This window comes from Drosophila mojavensis, unplaced genomic scaffold, assembly GCF_018153725.1.
Source record: "Drosophila mojavensis isolate 15081-1352.22 unplaced genomic scaffold, ASM1815372v1 contig_81, whole genome shotgun sequence".
Taxonomy (NCBI): Eukaryota; Metazoa; Arthropoda; class Insecta; order Diptera; family Drosophilidae; genus Drosophila; species Drosophila mojavensis.
In genome coordinates, this window is record NW_025318907.1 from 5,701,087 (window position 1) to 5,720,300 (window position 19,214).

The following is a 19,214-nucleotide window of genomic DNA, read 5'->3' on the forward strand; positions in this document are numbered from 1 at the left end:
TCCATTGCGAGCCCATAAATCAAACATAATACATCTTGAGAACACGTAATAAATATATATATACATGTCAAAATAATCTAATTCGTATTGTATTTTATGATTGATGTAAAGTCAAATAACATTTCCAATTGTATTACTTGAAGAGTTCACAAATAAATTCAATTTCAAATGTCATTATTTTGTGGTATTTACTGTAACGTATTCAGCGAAAATCGAACTTCGACTAGTTAACAGTCTCTAAAGAACTAAATTAATATTAATTTGACTAAGGAAAAGTTTTCTATTGCATTATGCCAGCAGTACTGTCCTTCATGTAACTTCTCTGGCGTACCACGGTGCGTATGAGCTCTTCGAATTTCGTTTGTAATTGAGCGCCGAGCGTTGCGCAAGTGCTCTGACTGGGTTGCTCAACTAACGGTACCTCAGAGAGCCATCGGCATATGGATAAATAAGCTCGCCCGAGAATTGTAACCGCACGCTCTTCGCATGGCCGCAGAGAGCAATGCACAGTGGGCTGAGACCGAATGTTGTGTAGTGAAAAAGGGAGAGAGAGGTAGAGTGTAATATTAAATGGAAGTGAAATTGAATATAATAGAGTATATATATTTATTATTATTATTTATTTATTAGATAATATAAAAAATATAAATCTAAAAATTATTAAACGTGCTAGCTACGAGGGCCATCGACGTGAATGTTGGAAGCTAAATTCGATGAAAAATATTACAAAGATTTATACACTTAACAATTAAATATATATATTTATTTAAAAAAGGATTATATTATATCAAAAATATTATATTTTATTATTATTATTTTTTTTTTTTTTAGATATGATTAAAATATTTAAGTTTATACAGTATCTATATATGTTTGGGTCAAAGCTAAGACCTTAAGCTTATGTCTGTCTTGATTGATAGATATATACTCAAATTATTTGCATCGTCTTGATTTATATTCAGAGAATTTTTTTGCTTCCACTGTGCTGCACGTTTGCCCTCAATATGCCAACAAGTTACATTCGGCTAGCAAGTTGTGATGACGTCATTCCACTCATAAGCTGCCCACAAGCAGGCCATGCACACACACATACCTACGCACTCTTACAGTTATTGTAAGGGGCGCGAAAGTATGCCGCCTGCAACTAGCAACAGTTGCTGCTGGAACTTTTATCCGCTTTTCCTGGCGCTCGGCTCACGTTACCAGGCCCGAGAGAGCAATAGCGAGCCGTATGCCGAGCAACCGGAGCCGAGCGTACCGTTATCCGGGCCGTATAAAAAGCCAACTGTGCTGGCTGCAGGACACAGTCAAACGAAAGACTTGCCTGCGAACGTGTCTGGGAAGCATCTGAAGCAGAGGCCGCAAAGAGACTTATTGTCCGTTAGATTTTGAAACAGTTTGAGAGTGACTGCGCACAGTGGTGCAAAGTGCTAATCCAATTCGATTTGTGACCGCGTGAAGTTCGCGTTTTGTGTGGAAGTTCGAAATAAATTAAACAGCTTCGTCTACGTTTCGACCGAGCACAATGCAGGCCGTGCACACAAATGCACAGAGGAGCCAGTGGCTACTGCTGCTCTTCGCCATGCTGCTGAATGCGGTAAGTACAAGGGGCGTGTCGGGGGGCTGGGTGGGGTGCGGATTATAATTTTTTTTTTTTCAATTTTGGGCATTTTTCAACGCCTGCATCAAGCAGACGAGTTATCGAAGCCCACAGCTATTTACTTGCGGTTTCGCTTTCGCCATTTCTCCGGAGTGTCCGGCCGGATAGGGGGATGTGCGTGCGCCGAGCCGTGAATTTCTGCGAAATCGCTTTTCGTATTTGGAAGTCGTCTTATTACACACTTTATTTTCTGCGTGGCGCATTACAATTTTTATTTAAACGGATTTGTGTCCAAACAAAACAGATTTCAATTATGTCCGACTGTTTGACAGTTGGGCGGAAATGAAAAGTATTTCATTCCTGTTATTCCAATAGCCTATACGTGGAAAAGAGCATAGCGTTTTTAAATTGAATTATCCTCGTTGTTATCCCATTGCTTTTTCTATCTCGTTTTTCTTGTATTATGCAGAATAAATGAAATATTTAATTAAATATTGATTTTAGAAGTAGAGCTCCAAAGCTTTTAAATCAATAATGCCTACGTTGATATCAGCTACAATATTTTGGATCCTTTCATCCTATGAGTATTCAAGTATTTGGATACTAAAGAATCAGCTGTCAGCTAAAAAATAAAATTAGTAAAGAACAAATTTTATAATCAGAGAATAATTTATATATGTTAATTTTACCGTTAAAGTACGAATACTGCAGTCAATCAATGATTGCCTAACTAACTTAAAATCTTATTTAGTTATAGATTGTTTAATATACTTCTAATTTTTCATGCAGAAATGTAGAGCTTTAAAACTGTCTATGATACAGTTTTCCTCAATCTGTTAGGCGTAGATATATACTAAAAATATTTATTACTATTCAAAATATATTACTTATATTTATTAGAGATTATTTGATTAGTTGTCTATATTTTGTCTATACTCAACATTTTTACACAGGCAATAGGGTATGCCTGTGTAAAAATGTTGAGTATTTTATGAAATATACATATAATATTTCTATAATATTGAGTTGCAAAAGTTACAGAATAGAATCCTAGCTTATCTTAGTAATTATTTTCGTTTGAATTACATATATGCACATCCACAAAATAGTTGCCATAATCATTGACCTTTTCTCCATTAATTTGAATCTAATATAATCTCTGTTGGCTCTGACATATTTGGATAATTAATTGAAAATTAGTTTTGCTTATCCCTAAACATTTTACGCCCACATTTTATATAATAAATTATGTTGAACATGTTCGTCGCTTCTGCCACCCACACAATCACTAAATGAGAGAGACATTTACTGTCCTAGCTGGCTCTTGGGTGCTGCTACAGTACGCACTGGCACAGAATGGACTTGTTCTGGCTAAATTGTCTGCAATATTTCAATTGCACTCTGCGAACGCCTTTGCTATGCTGTAATTTATGTTGGAACCACGCCTGCCCATGGGGCAGCTGCAACAGTTGCCGCTGCGGCTGCCACAATGGGATACAGAAGGCATTTCCTGCCGAGCCCCGCCCCACTCTGTGCACATCCTTTCCATCCAACCGTTTGGAGACACGTGTGACCTGCCCAAAGTGCAATATTTTTTCTCATCTTCATTTTCTGTTTCCTTTTTTCTGCTCGGAGAGTGAGAGTGAACGCTGAACATTGAACAATTTATGTGGAATGTGGAACATTTTCTATTGTTGCCTGTTGACATTTGTTGACATTTGTCAACGTTTTGCCTGTGGTCGTGACCTGTCACCGCGCCCTTTCCCTTTCGTTCAAGAGCCGTGTGGTGACAGCTGTCCGTCATAAATGCGTGACTGAGGACGAAACTGTTGTGGCAAATTATTTTCTAAATCATAAACCAAGAGCAACATCTCTCTCTCTCACTCTCCCTCTCTCTTCAAATACAACATTTCTGGAATTTTGTATTTAAAAATTTTGTAATTTTAACACGCATACGCCACGTCATGCCTGCACTAATAAAGTGCTCAAAGAAATGGATTAGATTACGGAAAACTCTCCTGCAGCTTGGCTTGGCCACACACCAGAAGGAATGTTGCAAAAGTTGTTAGCAACAGGCTCAAGTGACAGTTTGTCCTTGGCAGGAGGCCGGAGGCGGGGCAGGCAAAAGGCGTGGCCAAAGCAGCTTAATTGCGGTGGGTGCTTGAGCGTAATTAAAATCGTTGCAGAGCTTAAAACAAAGTGGTTTATAATCTACACAAGATTGTTGTCGTCTTAGCTGGAAGTAAATCGCTTAGAAATGTGCAAGAGCATTGAGCAGCAGTGCTTGAGTCAAGACGAGAAGATCCTTAAATATCCAGGACTGGCTGACCGACGGTTAGATGAGCAACGTATAGATTACCTGACTGAGAGTTGAACTTCAAGTGGCAGTAAGCTCTAGAAAATATTTTTTAAACCTAGGGACTTTTAATATAAAAATATAAATTATATTATTAAAATATTGAGCGAAATATATGTATTCTTACTATTATTATTATTTACGTATTATGAATTATTAGTCATTTATTTATTTATTTTCTTTTTTACAATATATAAAATATTAGTCATAACATGGAGCTAGGAGTTTAATAAGTTGTCTGGGTAGAGTTGTATACCACTTAAGCAGTTTACAAATTTTAGTATCTATTTATTTTAAATTTGCGTTAAAAATGCGTTGATTAGTTTATTTTATTTTTTAATATTAATTTATTGCTTTTTATCTCTTTGATGAAATTTGATTTTATGTAAGTAAGTTGATTTTAGTTTCCATAATTAAAAAAAAATATTATATTGTATTATATATAATCAAGGTAGGAATCTACTCTTTTATGAAATGAAAGGAGAGTATTTGTTTGGTATGAATTGTTCTTTGTAGACTAATTCATTATGAGTCTAAGAAAGCGTGACGATTGAAAAGTCTTAACTATCCACTACGGCATTTTTAATTCATTTTCCATTTCCATTCCACTTCAAAAATAAATATTAATTTAATTTTCCTTCATACAGAAATGACCTTTGCCTCTTCAACACAATTTTACCTTCATCTTGAGCTGTTTTAACCTTGAAATCGACTTTTGTTTTATTTACTTTAACAATTGAAATATAAATTGTACGTTGAGTGCCTCAATCGCATCGCTTTCAATCAATGTGACTTCTATTATCCTGTTGAATGTGTCAGTTGTAATCGCTGTTGCCGACAGCTGCAACGACGTCAAATGATTTGCAATATATGTATATATGTATGTATCTATATATAAACGGATAGAGATATATGTTGTGTTGTGTAGACGTGCCCTGCAGCCGGACTGACAGTTATTAAAATTGCAGCTAAGACAACAATGTAAGCATCCCCTCCCTTATCCAAATGCCAATCCCAAGCGCATTCGCAATCAGAATCGCATACAGAACGTCAGCGTTTTATTGACATGGGCGTCATTTCGGATGCTTTCGCGTGGGCGTAAGGGCGTAAGGGCGTAGGGGCGCAGGGGCGTGCACGTGGCAGAGATATGCACCCCATAACGTCAGCACCGCGCTGAGCATGTGGGATTTGTGATTCAGAGCTGATTGGCATTCGTCCTCTGCATGCTCAGCATGCGAAATGCCAATCTAATTAGACAGTAGATCGATACATGTCCGTAGGTGTATGTGTGTGTGTGGGTGTGCTTCATAGAATATTGTACTCAAATCCCAGTCCCTTTTATCTCTCATAATGCACATTATTATTTGGTGCGCCTCATTAAACCCTCAAGTTACTCATACGCAACGTGGGCCAGAGCAAATTTATTCAGCGCAAATAATCAAGGCTCAGGGAATTGTAAATTATGAGCGCATACATAAATTCATTATCTTGCATAAGCAACAAGCAGGCACCCACACACATACAAACACAGACACATACACACATATAGTGACTTTTACTGCTCTTATCTGGGTGCACATAAATAATGAGCGCTGAGCCGCGTTCACCGAGTCACACGGAAATTTGGATTCACACCTGAAGCGAGTGGGACTTCCTTTCCCTCTGTCCTTCTCTGAGTCAGCCCAAGTCCTTAGCCAGACACTCGCCAAACAATTGTGACTCAAACTTGGGTGCTTTTGTCTGCAAAGTTTTTGTCCAAGTTTTTGGGTCGCCTTTCACGCAGCAATCTTCGATAAATATTGACACTGATTAGGCAAAGATTGAGAATCTGCTTAAGTGCAATCAATATGATTGTTTCTGCTTAATTAACTGATAAAGAAGAGGTTGACTGAAGTTGGGGACTAATTTGTCTCGAGTACCCTGCAGCTCTCTTCATCTATAATTTGTGTTAGCTAATCAAACAACATTTGGTAGCTTAGCAGAAACTTTTAATACAAAGTAAACAAGTTGCTTTATTTAAAAATTACTTAAATGTTACTGAGCTGGAATAAGGCTATTGACAGGACTCATTGTTTAGATAATAACTATTTTAATTTCATTTATATAAACTGTAAAAAGCATAAATGGATTAAATTTTCATTTAATGCTCATGTGAAAAGCATGAAAAAAATAAAATGAAAAGTTTTGCTACACCCTGAACTAAGGGATTCCAAATAGTTTTATACTTTCTGATTCGACTGCCGTGATAATACTTTAATCCAGTTTAAGCTTGGTTTTACGCGAGATAGAATGCCAAACAATTTCAATGCATTTTGCCTGCGGGGCGGCAAAAATTGTTGAAAAGCTTTTCCTCGCTTATGCGACACGAAATAGACAAAAAAAAAAAATAAATAAATAAATAAAGCTGCGAATAGTTTTGTCACTATATTCGGCTTCTCTTTTGTTCCCCACTCTTTAATCAGCTGTAGTTTGCAGGAGTTTTCGCATTTTTTCACAGTTTTTGTTTGAGCTATTTATGCTGAAAAATGTATTCCAAACAGCTGATAAAGTCGAAACACAAAATCAGCAGTTGGCGAAAGTAAATGAAAATTGCATAAAATCATGTTCGCAAAAGGACTCCGCGTGGGCGACTCTGTAGCTGCAGAGCAGCAGGCACAGCCAATTGACAGAAGTACCAACTTCGCTTTGCCAGCGATGACATCAATAACGTGTCCATAGCTTTTCATGTTTTCATGTGTGCGTGGGTGTGAGGAGCTTGCATGCTTCACATTTTACATTTTACACTTTACATTTTACATTTTTAATAAAATGCCAGGAAATATTATTTTCGTACAGCACAGCCATGCGAATTGCATGGAAGAGGCGTTGGCCGGGGCAGCAGGCGTGGCTGAATACATCAAACAGTTGTCGCCCTTCACTGTTGCTGCATACTCTCGAGCGCCGGAAGAATAGAAAAACCGAAACAATTGCCAAAGCTGGCTTAAATGCCAGCTAAATATAACTGAATGCAGACGTCAAAGCACACTCTTAAATTTATTTTTATAAAATTTATGCTAGAAGAAGACCATTCACTGCAGCTTCAGGCAAAAAAAAAAAAAAAGAATAAGAAAAAATCCAATCTTAATAAAGAACAAAACGAACAGGCAAAATGTTCGAGAAAATATAGAAGTGATTTATTGTTGCCTTAGCAGCTCAATTTTTGCTGTTGCTATTGGCATTGCTATTGCTATTGGCATTGGCATTGGCATTGCTGGTGTGAAAGGTCACCGGGGCTATGTAAACGCAGTTTAATTGAAACCTCTGGAGCTCATCACCTGAGCGCCAATTTCCGAAGTCATGTGTGTGTGCTTTGCTCCGCAGCCAAACATCTTGATGACTTTGTTAAGAAAACAAAATCAATTTCGGGCACTTGGTTTATTGATTGTAGTGCTTTGATTTAGATGAGAGAATAAATGTGGGCAGCCAGCGCAACAGCTGGAGACACTTGGTTAAAAATGGCGAGATGTCTAGATGATAAATACAATTCATGTTTCTTTATAACTTAGTTCGAAAACTCTCGGCAAGGCATTAAAATTCAATTGAATTTCGTGTGCATTCGAAACTTTTTGAATATTTTATTATATTATCCTGCATCTGCTGTGAAGTGTGAATTGAAATATATTATTGTAATTTTTGACAGCCTTTTCTCTCAGTGTATTATTATCAATCAATCACTAATGCGGTGCGTAGGCTTTTCGCCATATGGAGAGTCTTACTGAGGGACATTAAGAAAATTGTTGCTTTTTTCCACTTTGGCATTTCGAATAGTGTGTGTAATCGTCATCACGCCCACGCACACATACGTCCATCTACCTTTTGTGGTGTTAGCCAAATAGATTTGGTGTTTCCATTAAGGATTGTTGGGTTTCATGAAAAGCGCATGGGTGGACATGGGACATAGAGAGAGAGAGAGAGTGAGGGAGGGAGGGAGAGCAAGTGTGAGTGAGAGGTAATTTCAATTAAAGCTCTGGGCGTGAGTGTGTGGGCAACGGGCAGAGATAATGTCCCCGGGCATGTCTGAAATTGTTTAATGGACGCTTTTGCTTTTTATTGTCAAGCGGGCATAATGGGAAAATGTTATTGTGTGGATTCCACGAAGCACATCACTCGCATTACGCTGTACTCTCTGGGTAAAATGCAAAGTGGACTACCAGAAGACCCTTACAGCAGCCGATGCTTAATATTCTATTAGCGAATGCCCAAATAATAAGCAAGAAATATAGACTTCAAAGCAAATAAGCTTCATCTAATTATTGTCATAATTAGTGGACCTTTTCTTGGGACGCTTGTCCAAAAGAAAATTTCCATTAGCTATATGTGGCATACCTCAAGAATAGTCCCGGGAAGGTCAAAGCACTTAAGCTTTAATGCCACGAACAATGTTTGTTTTAAGTAAGTGGAAAGCCAAATGAAAATAGCAACGAAATGGTTCGTTGCATGGCGCCCAAAAAAGTTTACAAAGTAGCTGATACACTTATAAGTTTCCACCAAAAAAAAAAAAAAAACAAAAACAAATAATGATAATAATAATAATAATAATAAAAAAAAATAATAAAAAAAAAATAAAAAAAAAAAAATAAAAAAAAAAAAAAAATAATAATAATGATAACAATAATAATAATTAAAAAAAAAAAAAAAATAAATAAATAATAATAATTTAATCTTAGTTTCACATAAAGTACATTTAGTTTGTTCTTTTCTATTTGATAATATGATAAGAGTCTAATCATAATTTAGTTTAAATTTAATCTAAATTAAATTTAGCTTAATTTAAATTATATTTAATTTATGTTTTATATTTGATAATATGAAAAAGTTTCGGAAAGAGGTTAATGAGTATAGATATATTGGCCATTCTTTAAAATACAACAACATAATGACTTCAAAGATCTCGCCATTATAGTATTACATCATATCTTAAAAGTTTGCGATACCCAAGGTAAGAGTATAACCACAACAGCAACAGTAACAGGCAAACAAAAAAATAAAGCTTAAGGCAGGTACCGGCTTGGGCGATAATAAAATTTGCTTGCGGCAGGACATAAGCTGCTCAACAGGCGAGGACAGAGGCTGTTGCTAACAACAGATTGGCGTAGTGGGCCTGGAGTAGTGGGCGGGCAGTTAAGCTGGGCGTGGCTACCGAGTCCTTGGCCACAAAGCTGACTCAACTGTTGGATTTTGCATACCGTTGAGCTGGAGTAATACAACATTACGGCCAATTAGCTAAGGATACAAATCGAATTGAGACGTATCGAAGTAGTCAAAGAGCTCAATTGTTATGGCCTGTCCTGTGCGATGGCAGCTCTTGTCAGACATTTATTTAACAGTAATTTCAATTGACATTTCTCATTTGTTTTTCTTGTCTTTTATTTTGCATTTTAATTGAATTTTTATAGCGCCAGGGGACGCGGTCTGCTTTTGACACTTTCAAGTTGTCAATTGTAAAGGAGTTCAACTTTTAATTACGCCCCGGCAAATTAAATAATGAAATTTTCTGCACAATCAGCGAGAAGTACACATAAAACTTTATTAGAAGTGGAAATTTTAATTATGCAGCACGCAGGAATTATCATTAAAACCTGCAAATATTTGTGATATAATTGACATAAATTTAATTAATTAAAATCTGGACATTGAATAAAAAGTTACCTTTCAACTAATGAATTTAAATTTAAAACATTTTTTTTATTTAATGAAGACTATTCGTTAAAATAAATTAACTCTAATCTGTTTTTATTTTTATTTTTTATTTTTTTATTAATTTTTAAGATTTTCATGACTCTATTCGAAGGTTTTAAATTAAAAAAAAAAAAATAAAAATAAATTATTATACTTAATTTTTTAATTTAGTCTAATAGTTATTTAAACATTCAACTTTTCGAAACATTCAACTTTTATTCATTATAATTATACCTTTTTTTTAAACACTTTATATATATTTTAAATTATTAAAAAGAAAATAAATCGAAAATTTAATAATATTTGTTAAATAAAAATGTTTATAAACATATATGTACCTTTTATTTTATACTATTATTTCCTCTCGTACGATGAAATCTTTTCACTCTATTTATAATTTAATTTAAAATATTTTAAGCCTAGGTCGACAAATGTTTGTTCTCTTACAGTTCGCCATTCAATGGCTCTAAGAATAATTTTTGCTTGAAAGCAACTTTTCAGCAAATATTTTTATTTCCTTTATCTTCAGTCATAAATTTAAAATATTCCAAGCGGCAATGTCTTTACCTGCCAAATTTTCCCTCTCGTCCGCTGAGTTTTTCCGTTTCTCTATAGTATATTCCTCTAGTTATGCACAAAAATTAGACAAAGTAGCGAGGCAAACAATTTTGTGTGCGCACATTTTTGGGGTCTGGTAAAGCTGCGCGCTTCATTTGCTGCGACAAGAACATTTTTACGATAGCCGAGGAGAAAAGTAAAAAATGCGACACCTGCCACGCCTCTACGCCTCTGCGCCCTTGTTTATTTTGGGCTTGAGACTCTAGCTGTGACGCGGCACTATTTCATGGCAGACAAAAAAAAAAAAAAAAAAAAAAAAAAAAAAAAAAAAAACTGAAGTGTTTTCTGGAATTTTAGAGCTTGAATTTTGAAATTAAATTTTTGCTGCATGCTTTGGGCGCTCGTGAGTTGCTGCCATGATTTGGCAGTTTTATGTGAAAAGAGAGAGAGAGAGAGAGAGAGAGTCAGAAAGGAAGTGAGTCAGAGGCAGACTGAACACATAGTTGTTGCTATTGTTGTCGTTGTTTGTTTGCTATCGCAATCTGCGCAACTCACATGAATAAATATACACAAAGGGCATCCCGCTCGGGAATATGCAACAACATTGTGTACATTTTTCGCATTGTAATACAACGATTTATGCTATTCGCATGCATATTTAAAATTAAACAGCCATCGTTTATGCTACTACCAAACATTTTCATGCATTCACAAATGGCCACAATTTTCATTGAGTGCAAAGTCAATAAGAGAAAATTTTCTCGATTGCTTTTACATTTATTTGTTGTTTTCTTTTTTTTTTTTTTTTTTTTTTTTTCCTCCCCGCCGAAAAAAAAAAAAAAAAAAAAAAAAAAAAAAAAAAAAAAAATTAAAAATTTATATTTTGGAAAGCTTTTGATAAATGCTTAGAAAATTGCTGATAAAATAATTCGCTCTCATAAATTATTATTGAAATTATTTTCAATGGGAGTCTGAAGCTGTTAAGCATTTCAATTTTTAGACTTATTTTGAAATTGAATCTCTTTTCGCTTGCTGGCGAGTTAAGAGTTGTGATATAATATTATCTATCGATTCCTATGATTCTTATATTATTAATATTTTAAAGGCTTATCTAATCGATATTTGCTTTCAGCTTACTGCCCATTAGTTGTCTATCAGAATTTCTCATTAATTTCACTGAGCTGCCAATTAGGCTTTATTATGAGCAAATCCTGAAAGCTTATCATATAAATAAAAGAGCTGCAGGATATCATTCAGTTGATGTAGCAAACACCTGCAAGGCGTTATTTCTAGTGCTAATATGGGATAAGATTTGACTGCTAAGCAGCCAGCACACACACACACGCGTATTCACACACACTTGAGTGCACATAAGTAGTTGTCAATTTCTGTTTGAGATTTACGGCGTTTGCACTGCGGACGTTTGCGCCGCTGGCAAACACATACTACGGCACATCCAGCTGCCGCACAACAGGCACCGCCCCTGTTTACCCCTCTATCCAGCCGTTGGTTTATTAAAAGCCAAATGTATTGTCTCGCAGCAGCAGGAAACAACACGCACACCGACCGGCAGACACTCGGGCAGGAGGCGCTCTCCGTCTTTTTCCTTAGCTGCTTGGTGTTATCCTTTCGCTTGGAGCACCATTTGCTCGACAAACTGTGCTTGGTCTTATGCCCACTGTCCTCTCCGCCTCCTGCCGTGAATGTGTGCGTGTGTGTGTTGAAAGCTAAATATTATGAGTTCAGCTTAGGTTTTGCAGCACGCTCCGTCTAGCACATGTGTTGAGTCTACTTTTTCGCCTTCGGTGTGAGTAAAAAATAAGATATGACAGACCTTGAGAGTTCTTATGTTATTTGCTGGCCGGTTGCTAAGTAGGATTAGCTCTGAACTGAAGATGGGAACAATATCTAGTATGCATTGGCATAAATAGAGTCTAGTTGAACACTTAAGGCAATTCATTCACATGGGACAAGGTAAACTCTAAGAAAAGTGTCTCAAACATAAACTTCTATTTAAGAGAATATTTTGTATGCAAAAGTTTTTAAACAAAGTTTTTCCAAGACAATTTCTTCATAGGAGTGGTATGGAAGTAGGAGCTTCATAAGCTTTATGAAATACTGTAACCCGTTTTCAATTATAAAGTTATAGCACGGTTATGCAGCTGAGAATTCAGCTCTGGAAAGTAGTTAAAAGAAATGCCAGATGGCGGAACTTTGAGTGAAAGGATTTTCCCGACCTACTTCCTTCTCAGCAATATGCTAAAAATAGCCGTGAGCAACAGTTTGGCAGCTCTGTAAGTGGCTGGCATTAAATAAATATGCGGAATAGCGCGTTAATGTGTTGCGCTCGAGCTGGTGATAAATGTGCGCACGAAAGTATGCAACAAATAAAGCGATAAATTTCCACAGCTGCCATCTTGAGGCGCAGGCTTTCGCAGAGCTGTCAGGGCAGTCCGTCAGGCAGGAAAAGCGCCAAGCATCGACACATTTAAAAATTAATTTACTGTAAATAATTGCGGCAATTAAGCGAGCTCGGTGCGAGTCCGCAGCGCGACTTCTTCACCGACTCCTGCACCGTCAGCTAATTGAAATGTCTTTCGTCTTGAATGCAAGCAAATTTTTCACTTGGCTCAAAATTCTTTTTTTTTGCAGGCCGTTCAGCCACGCGATTTCGCTGTGAATGCCGCGGAGGATATTGGCAACGTGTCGCCCTGTGAGATGGAGACCATAATAAATCAACTGTTGAATCCCAGTCCGGAGTATCAGCTACACGTAAGCTACCTAAAGGATTACCCTGCTCTTTCCCTATTCAGCCAAGCCATGGAGCAGCTGTGCGGGCTTTAAGCATTTGACACTAAATCTTCTTATCATCTCTTTATTTTCTTTCTGTTGTCTCTTCAATGTGCTTATATTCTTATTTTCTTCTTAACAATTCTTTACCTTCCTCTTACTCCTTCTTTAAAAAATATCCTTCATTTTACAGACTCTGTTCATTATTTCCCCTTTTATATAATATATACTTCTTCCCTATTCTATCTTATCTTTCTATCTGTCCCTAATCTCAACTCTATTATTTTGGATTGTTTGTTATCATCGACTGCTTCCTTCTCCTTTCACTTTTTAGTTTCTTTTGTCCTCCTCTCTTTTATTCATTCTTACTTATCCCCGTCTTACACATTCTCTTGCTGTGATTCTCTCATTTTACCTTTTCTGACAGGCTTCCGCCTTGCGCAATCAGCTTAAGAATCTACTGCGTGAACGCGAGGAGCAGCAGCAACAGGGCGACTATGGCGACTACTTGGACGAGGACAAGCGCTCCGTGGCTGCTTTGGCCGCACAGGGACTGCTGAATGCACCCAAGCGCAGTCTGGCCACGTTGGCCAAGAACGGACAGCTGCCGACGGCCGAGCCCGGCGACGACTATGCCGATGCCGAGTCTGGGGAGCCAAGCGAGCAGAAGCGGTACATTGGCTCGCTTGCGCGTGCCGGCGGTCTGATGAGCTTTGGCAAGCGCAATGTGGGCACCCTGGCGCGTGACTTCCAGTTGCCCAACGGCAAACGCAACGTTGCCACCATGGCCCGGCTGCAGAGCGCGCCCAGCACCCATCGGGAGCAGCCCAAGCGGAATGTCGCCGCCGTGGCACGCTACAACTCGCAGCAGCACCAGAATCAGCGCAACAGCGGCGAAAAGCGCAACCTGGGCGCCTTGAAGTCATCGCCAGTTCATGGCGTGCAGCAGAAGCGCGAGGACGAAGAGATGCTTCTGCCCGCCGTCGCCGCCGCTGCTCCGGACTATGCCGACCCCATGCAAAGCTATTGGTGGTATCCCAGCTATGCTGGCTATGCCGATCTTGATTGGAATGACTATCGACGCGCCGAGAAGCGCTTCCTTGGTAAGTAGAGGACTCATAAGATTGGTGCTTCTCTAGAATGTGCTGGTAAACTTGCAGAAGATGGAACTGAGCTTGAGAAATGTCTGTTCAAAATCAAATATTATATATATTGGCTCCGCTCCGAGTGATTATACATATTTCTCACTTGTATATTTGAAAGATATATGTGTATACATATATTCGTTTATTTTCTTCTTTTTATTTATATATACTTATTTTTATTTTTGTTGTTGATATAATTGATTTATTATATTATTATTGTATATACATTTTTCATTTTTATATTTAAAATAAATATACATATATAAATAAATAAATATACATATATATATAAATAATTGTTTTAAAATTATTTATTTATTTATTGACTTATTAAATAATTAAAAAAATAATTAAATAATTTTTATTATTTATTTAATTAATTAATTAAATATTTTGGGTATATTTTTAAATATTATAATTTGTTTTCTTGGTTAAATTATTTAAGTATTCAAGCGTTGCCTTTATCCGTATCCGTTTGATATTCTCATACAGAATATAGCCTTAGCCTTCTCTGTATATAATTATTCAAGTTCTTTCTGCAAGATTATCAAATCGACGCTGCGGCTTGCCGTAGATTGCTTTCCCCATACCCCAGTTTCTTTCACGAGCACAACTGCACCTAGTTAGTGGCTATGCAGTACCTTCTCGAGCACCGTTTGTAAATATATATATATGTATATACCAATATATGCTTATGCGATCGCTACCAAAGACACTTCCAAGGATCCCGAATTGTTTGGCATTGAGCATGGCAATGAGGCAACCGATGCCGATGCCAATGTCGCTGCCCTTGCTGAGGAGCTGGAGGAGGATCAACAGCAGCAGCAGCAGCAGCAGGCAGCATTGCAGGCAATGCCGCAGAAGCGTCACATTGGCGCCGTCTATCGTTCCGGTTTTCTGCCCAGCTACCGTTATTTGCGCAGCCCCACCGGCAACACCGGCGGCGGCTTCGGCGGTGCGGGCGGTCGCTTTAGTCGCTCGGGACGTGCCAGGCAACTTGTATGAGTAAATGAAGATGGTTCGATGTGTTTAGCTTTTTAATTTCCATTTCTGATCGTTTTCTCAATTTTATTTCTTGCTCGATCTTCTGTCTCTTATGCCTGCCTCTGTCTCCTTATCTACAGATAGTGCACTTATATATTGTAGTAGCGACGATCGTTATATCTGATTCCTTTAGTCTAGCTGATCTAGATCAGTAGCTTTGCTAGTAATTGCTTAACTATTTACTCAAGCTGCTAGTAAATGTCATGTTTAACTTAGTCTATGTTAGATAGATAAGTGCCTTAATGATATATTGACCTGAAAGACTTTTTATAGTGTTTACCATTTTTTTTAAATCTATTCGTAGTTGCGTATCAATTTATTTCATTGCGTTAGTGACTGTATGAAACATGAATAGTTTATAAAGATTATTTAGATTAGATTGTGTGATGTTATAATAATTGAAACTTTTTGAATCGATAGATGGACAAATGAACAGTTCTTTAGATATCAAAGGTTAGACAGTATTTCATATTCTAAAACTTTACTTAAGCTTAACACAATATATAATATATTATAAATCAACATGGATACCATATCAAACTAGTTGCGATGTGGTCGAGAGCTAGCAGCAGCTTTCACGCCCCCAGCGGCAAATCAATAGAGGAGGTTTTTAGAAGAACGTTTATTTTCTAATTGTAAATTGTCTCCAAATAAAAGTAGATATACATATATCCGTTATATATTTTTGATATTTTTTTGTCAACAACCTAGAACCTAAAACTTTTATAACAGGGTTTTCGAAACACCAGAAGTTTCATTTTCTCTAGCCTCAATAGTGGATAAACGGTTTACGATGATACGGACAAAGGTATGGACGAACGGATGGATTGATCGAATATATATACACATAGACAGACAACATGATGAGTATTGCAAAAAACTAATGGACTCATTTTTTGAAGTATGTCGAAATCCAATATAAAGGAAGTCTTTAGTTAATTTCACGTAACCTAAAATAGTCTCACATGGCCTAGTAAAACTATCCATTCAAGAGAAATGTAACCTTATTTGATTGAAAGTTACCCAAACTTATACTAACGTGACTTGGCACGCTCTTCTTTATGAGTATACCAACAAGCCTTACGTAATCCAAAAGGAGTTGGAGTCCGGGTGTCAAAAGTTCTGATAGCAGTGCTACCAGCACTTTTACTTACGAATGATTTCCTTAATATTTGAGCAACTCAGCACCGGCTATTCAAATCCTTGCAGATGGCAATTTTTCCTTCTATTGTGTATTTATATTGCATTATATAAATTCAATTCATGCTCATGTTTCCGTTAACACATTCGAGACACAATTTCTGTTGATTTTCAAACCGTTTGTCCAATTGACTGCCAACCGGAAATTCAATTTTCCGTATGTTTGGCAAATCTGCTCGCATATTTTTGCCCAGCTCTGCACTCCGGCCATACCCTATAACATTGCGTGTTACGGATAATCGTCTAATTTCCGGCATTTTGTTTGCCTGCCACCAAGGCCGTGTGCCGTGTGACTGCCTCCCCCTTCCCCTTCTTATTCTTCCCGTGGCATTCGCTTTTACTGCAGTTTATTTGCTCTTCAGAACTTTTCCGCTTGCTTTATTTCAATTGCCACGCATTTGGCATTTAAATTCGATAATTCAAAAAGTTTTTTTTTAAGAGTTTTTGTTTTTGTTTGACTACGTTAGAAATTTTGAAGGAAGTAGTCAAACTGTTCCCGAGAACAATTTGTATCATTTAATTGTAGCATACTTTCGAGCGAAAAGGGAAATGTGAAAGAAAAAATGTTGCCTACTTCTGAGCTGTTGAGAAAAGAATTTATGTATGGAGAATTAATAAATTAAATTTTAAATATATTTTTCTGAAAATTCTGTATAATCTGCTACATATAAACAAATTTATTTATATATATATTTTTTCATTTAATTTTGGAGAAATGTTAAGTGTTTGTTTTCTTGATTGCATTTAAGTGCTTAAAGTTTGTTTATTCAGCGCATTGGCATGTTTCTAAAGAGTCGACCCATTGGCATGTTCTGAGTTGTTCTATGTTTAAGCTGTCTTGATTTATTTGCTTTAGTTTAATTTAGTGCTCTTGCAGTAATCTACGTGTAGGCTGGTTGCAGTACATCGTATTGTTGCATGTGTTCCGGTACAACACAGCGATCGAAATATTATAATGCATACATTGTTATTGTACAGCTGTTGAATTATTCACTAAGTTTGAAAGCTAGAGAACTAATGTATGGGTGCGTGTGTGTTTTGGTTTCCTTTCTTTTTCTTTTTCCTTTGACTTTTTGGTTACTACAGGTCGAGTACTACCCCCAACACGAGCGACTGCGTCAACCAATCGCAGCCGTTTGTAAACGTTGTTTCCTACCAAATCGACCGATGATGAACTGGAGCGGTGCTGGCATACGCGGTAGTCTGTCCAAATTCTATGTGGATCCCATCGTCGAAACGGCCAGATCATCGGCAGCCAACGCAGCACGCATACGCAGCATTTCCACCAATTCGCTGCCGAGTGGCCCAAGCAAGAGCCGGATCTACCCCTTCCATTCGTGGGGCACACCGCCGCGTATTACAGCATTGCAACGGGGCGTCTATCGACGCAACGGTGAGTCCATGGACAATTACGAATACTAAACTCTATATAGATATCGCGACAATATAATCCCAAAATAACAATAACAATAACAATATCGTATACAGAATTATACATATATATATATATATAGATATTTATATATATATAAATGTGTTTGCAGTATTTTCGATGTAGTAGTTCTTTAACACCGTCACACACACACCTGCAGCACACGCAGCTACGCAGCGCAAATGTATCTGTATCTCAAAGTTTGCCGTAGTTCGGTGCCACTCGAATACGTATCTGTATCGATATATATATATATAAATATATATATAAATCAAATAATTTATCTATCTATGTATAAATGAGGTAACTGATGCCAGTGCAAAGCATGGAAACGTTTAATATCACAACTAAATCATATCGTCTTGAAACTATCGATTATCTCTGAACAAAAAAAAAAAAAAAAACAACAAACAAAACAAAAAACAATAACAAATTTAGTGCCAATGCCGTACCTTAGCAGAAAGTGTTGAATTTTAATGAAACCCCCGAAACAAATAAGCCCAGCTTCTCCTATTTTTCGCTAGTTCCCAAACCTTAAACTCCCTACATATTGTATTACTTCTTATATGTGTATTCATATATAAATATATGACAATAATTATTGATAATAAAGTAAAGGAAATTCCTACCCAGTTAGTGCAATGTTCTAGCCTAATTTGTGGCACGATATATATATATATATATATATATATATACATATATATACACATACCTATATGAATCAAGATATTATTAGTACTCGTATACACCGATGGAATGTTTACTGCGTCAAGGACAATAATTAAGAATACAGCAAATCCGACAATAAATGAAAGGACAATAAAAATGCGAACAAATTATATATTGAAATACATTAAATATTGTATTCAATTCTTTTAAAATGTTTATTTGAATACTACCCCAAGAGAAATCTATTATAAAGAAAGAGAAACCCCAAATAAATATAAACATATTCAATGTGCGTAATTATAAGTCTGATGTTGTCAATAATTAACTTACATATTCATTTCCAACTTAAAGTATTCGAAATGCAAACAACAACAAAATATATTTAAATATATTAAAATATATACATATACGATGATTATACATGTATACAGATTTACTTCGATTATCTATGTATGTACTTATCTCGACGAATTGCTCAAGGCGAATAGAGGCGCTGTAAAGATAACAATACTTAACAATATGTTATATCTCTATACAGAACAATTTAATTAAATATACGAACCACTTACTTCAAATGAAAAACTACACAAATCAAAAATACTTTCCAAAATATATATACATAAATACTTATTAACGGTTTGCTCCTAACCCAATGAAAGCAGAATTGTTTTATTTCGCTAGCTGGGGAAAATAATGGGATTC

General features: G+C 36.7%; 1 protein-coding gene across 5 annotated transcripts; it reads left to right on the top strand.

Moving 5' to 3' along the window:
* The first annotated feature begins 1,325 nt into the window (after positions 1-1,325).
* On the top strand, positions 1,326-19,170 carry LOC26527273 (neuropeptide-like 1). Of its 5 annotated transcripts, none has more exons than XM_015160240.3 (5): positions 1,326-1,597; positions 12,885-13,004; positions 13,450-14,125; positions 14,880-15,166; positions 17,498-19,170. In XM_015160240.3, the coding sequence occupies exons 1-5, from the start codon at positions 1,526-1,528 to the stop codon at positions 17,831-17,833; spliced, it is 1,491 nt and encodes a 496-aa protein (XP_015015726.1). In that variant the 5' UTR covers positions 1,326-1,525; the 3' UTR covers positions 17,834-19,170. The 5 variants fall into 5 exon arrangements, with proteins under 5 accessions (XP_015015726.1, XP_043867154.1, XP_015015725.1 ...); XM_044011219.1 differs by having other exon boundaries at positions 14,880-15,148; XM_015160239.3 differs by having other exon boundaries at positions 14,880-15,172; positions 17,498-17,586.
* Positions 19,171-19,214: the final 44 nt, after the last annotated feature.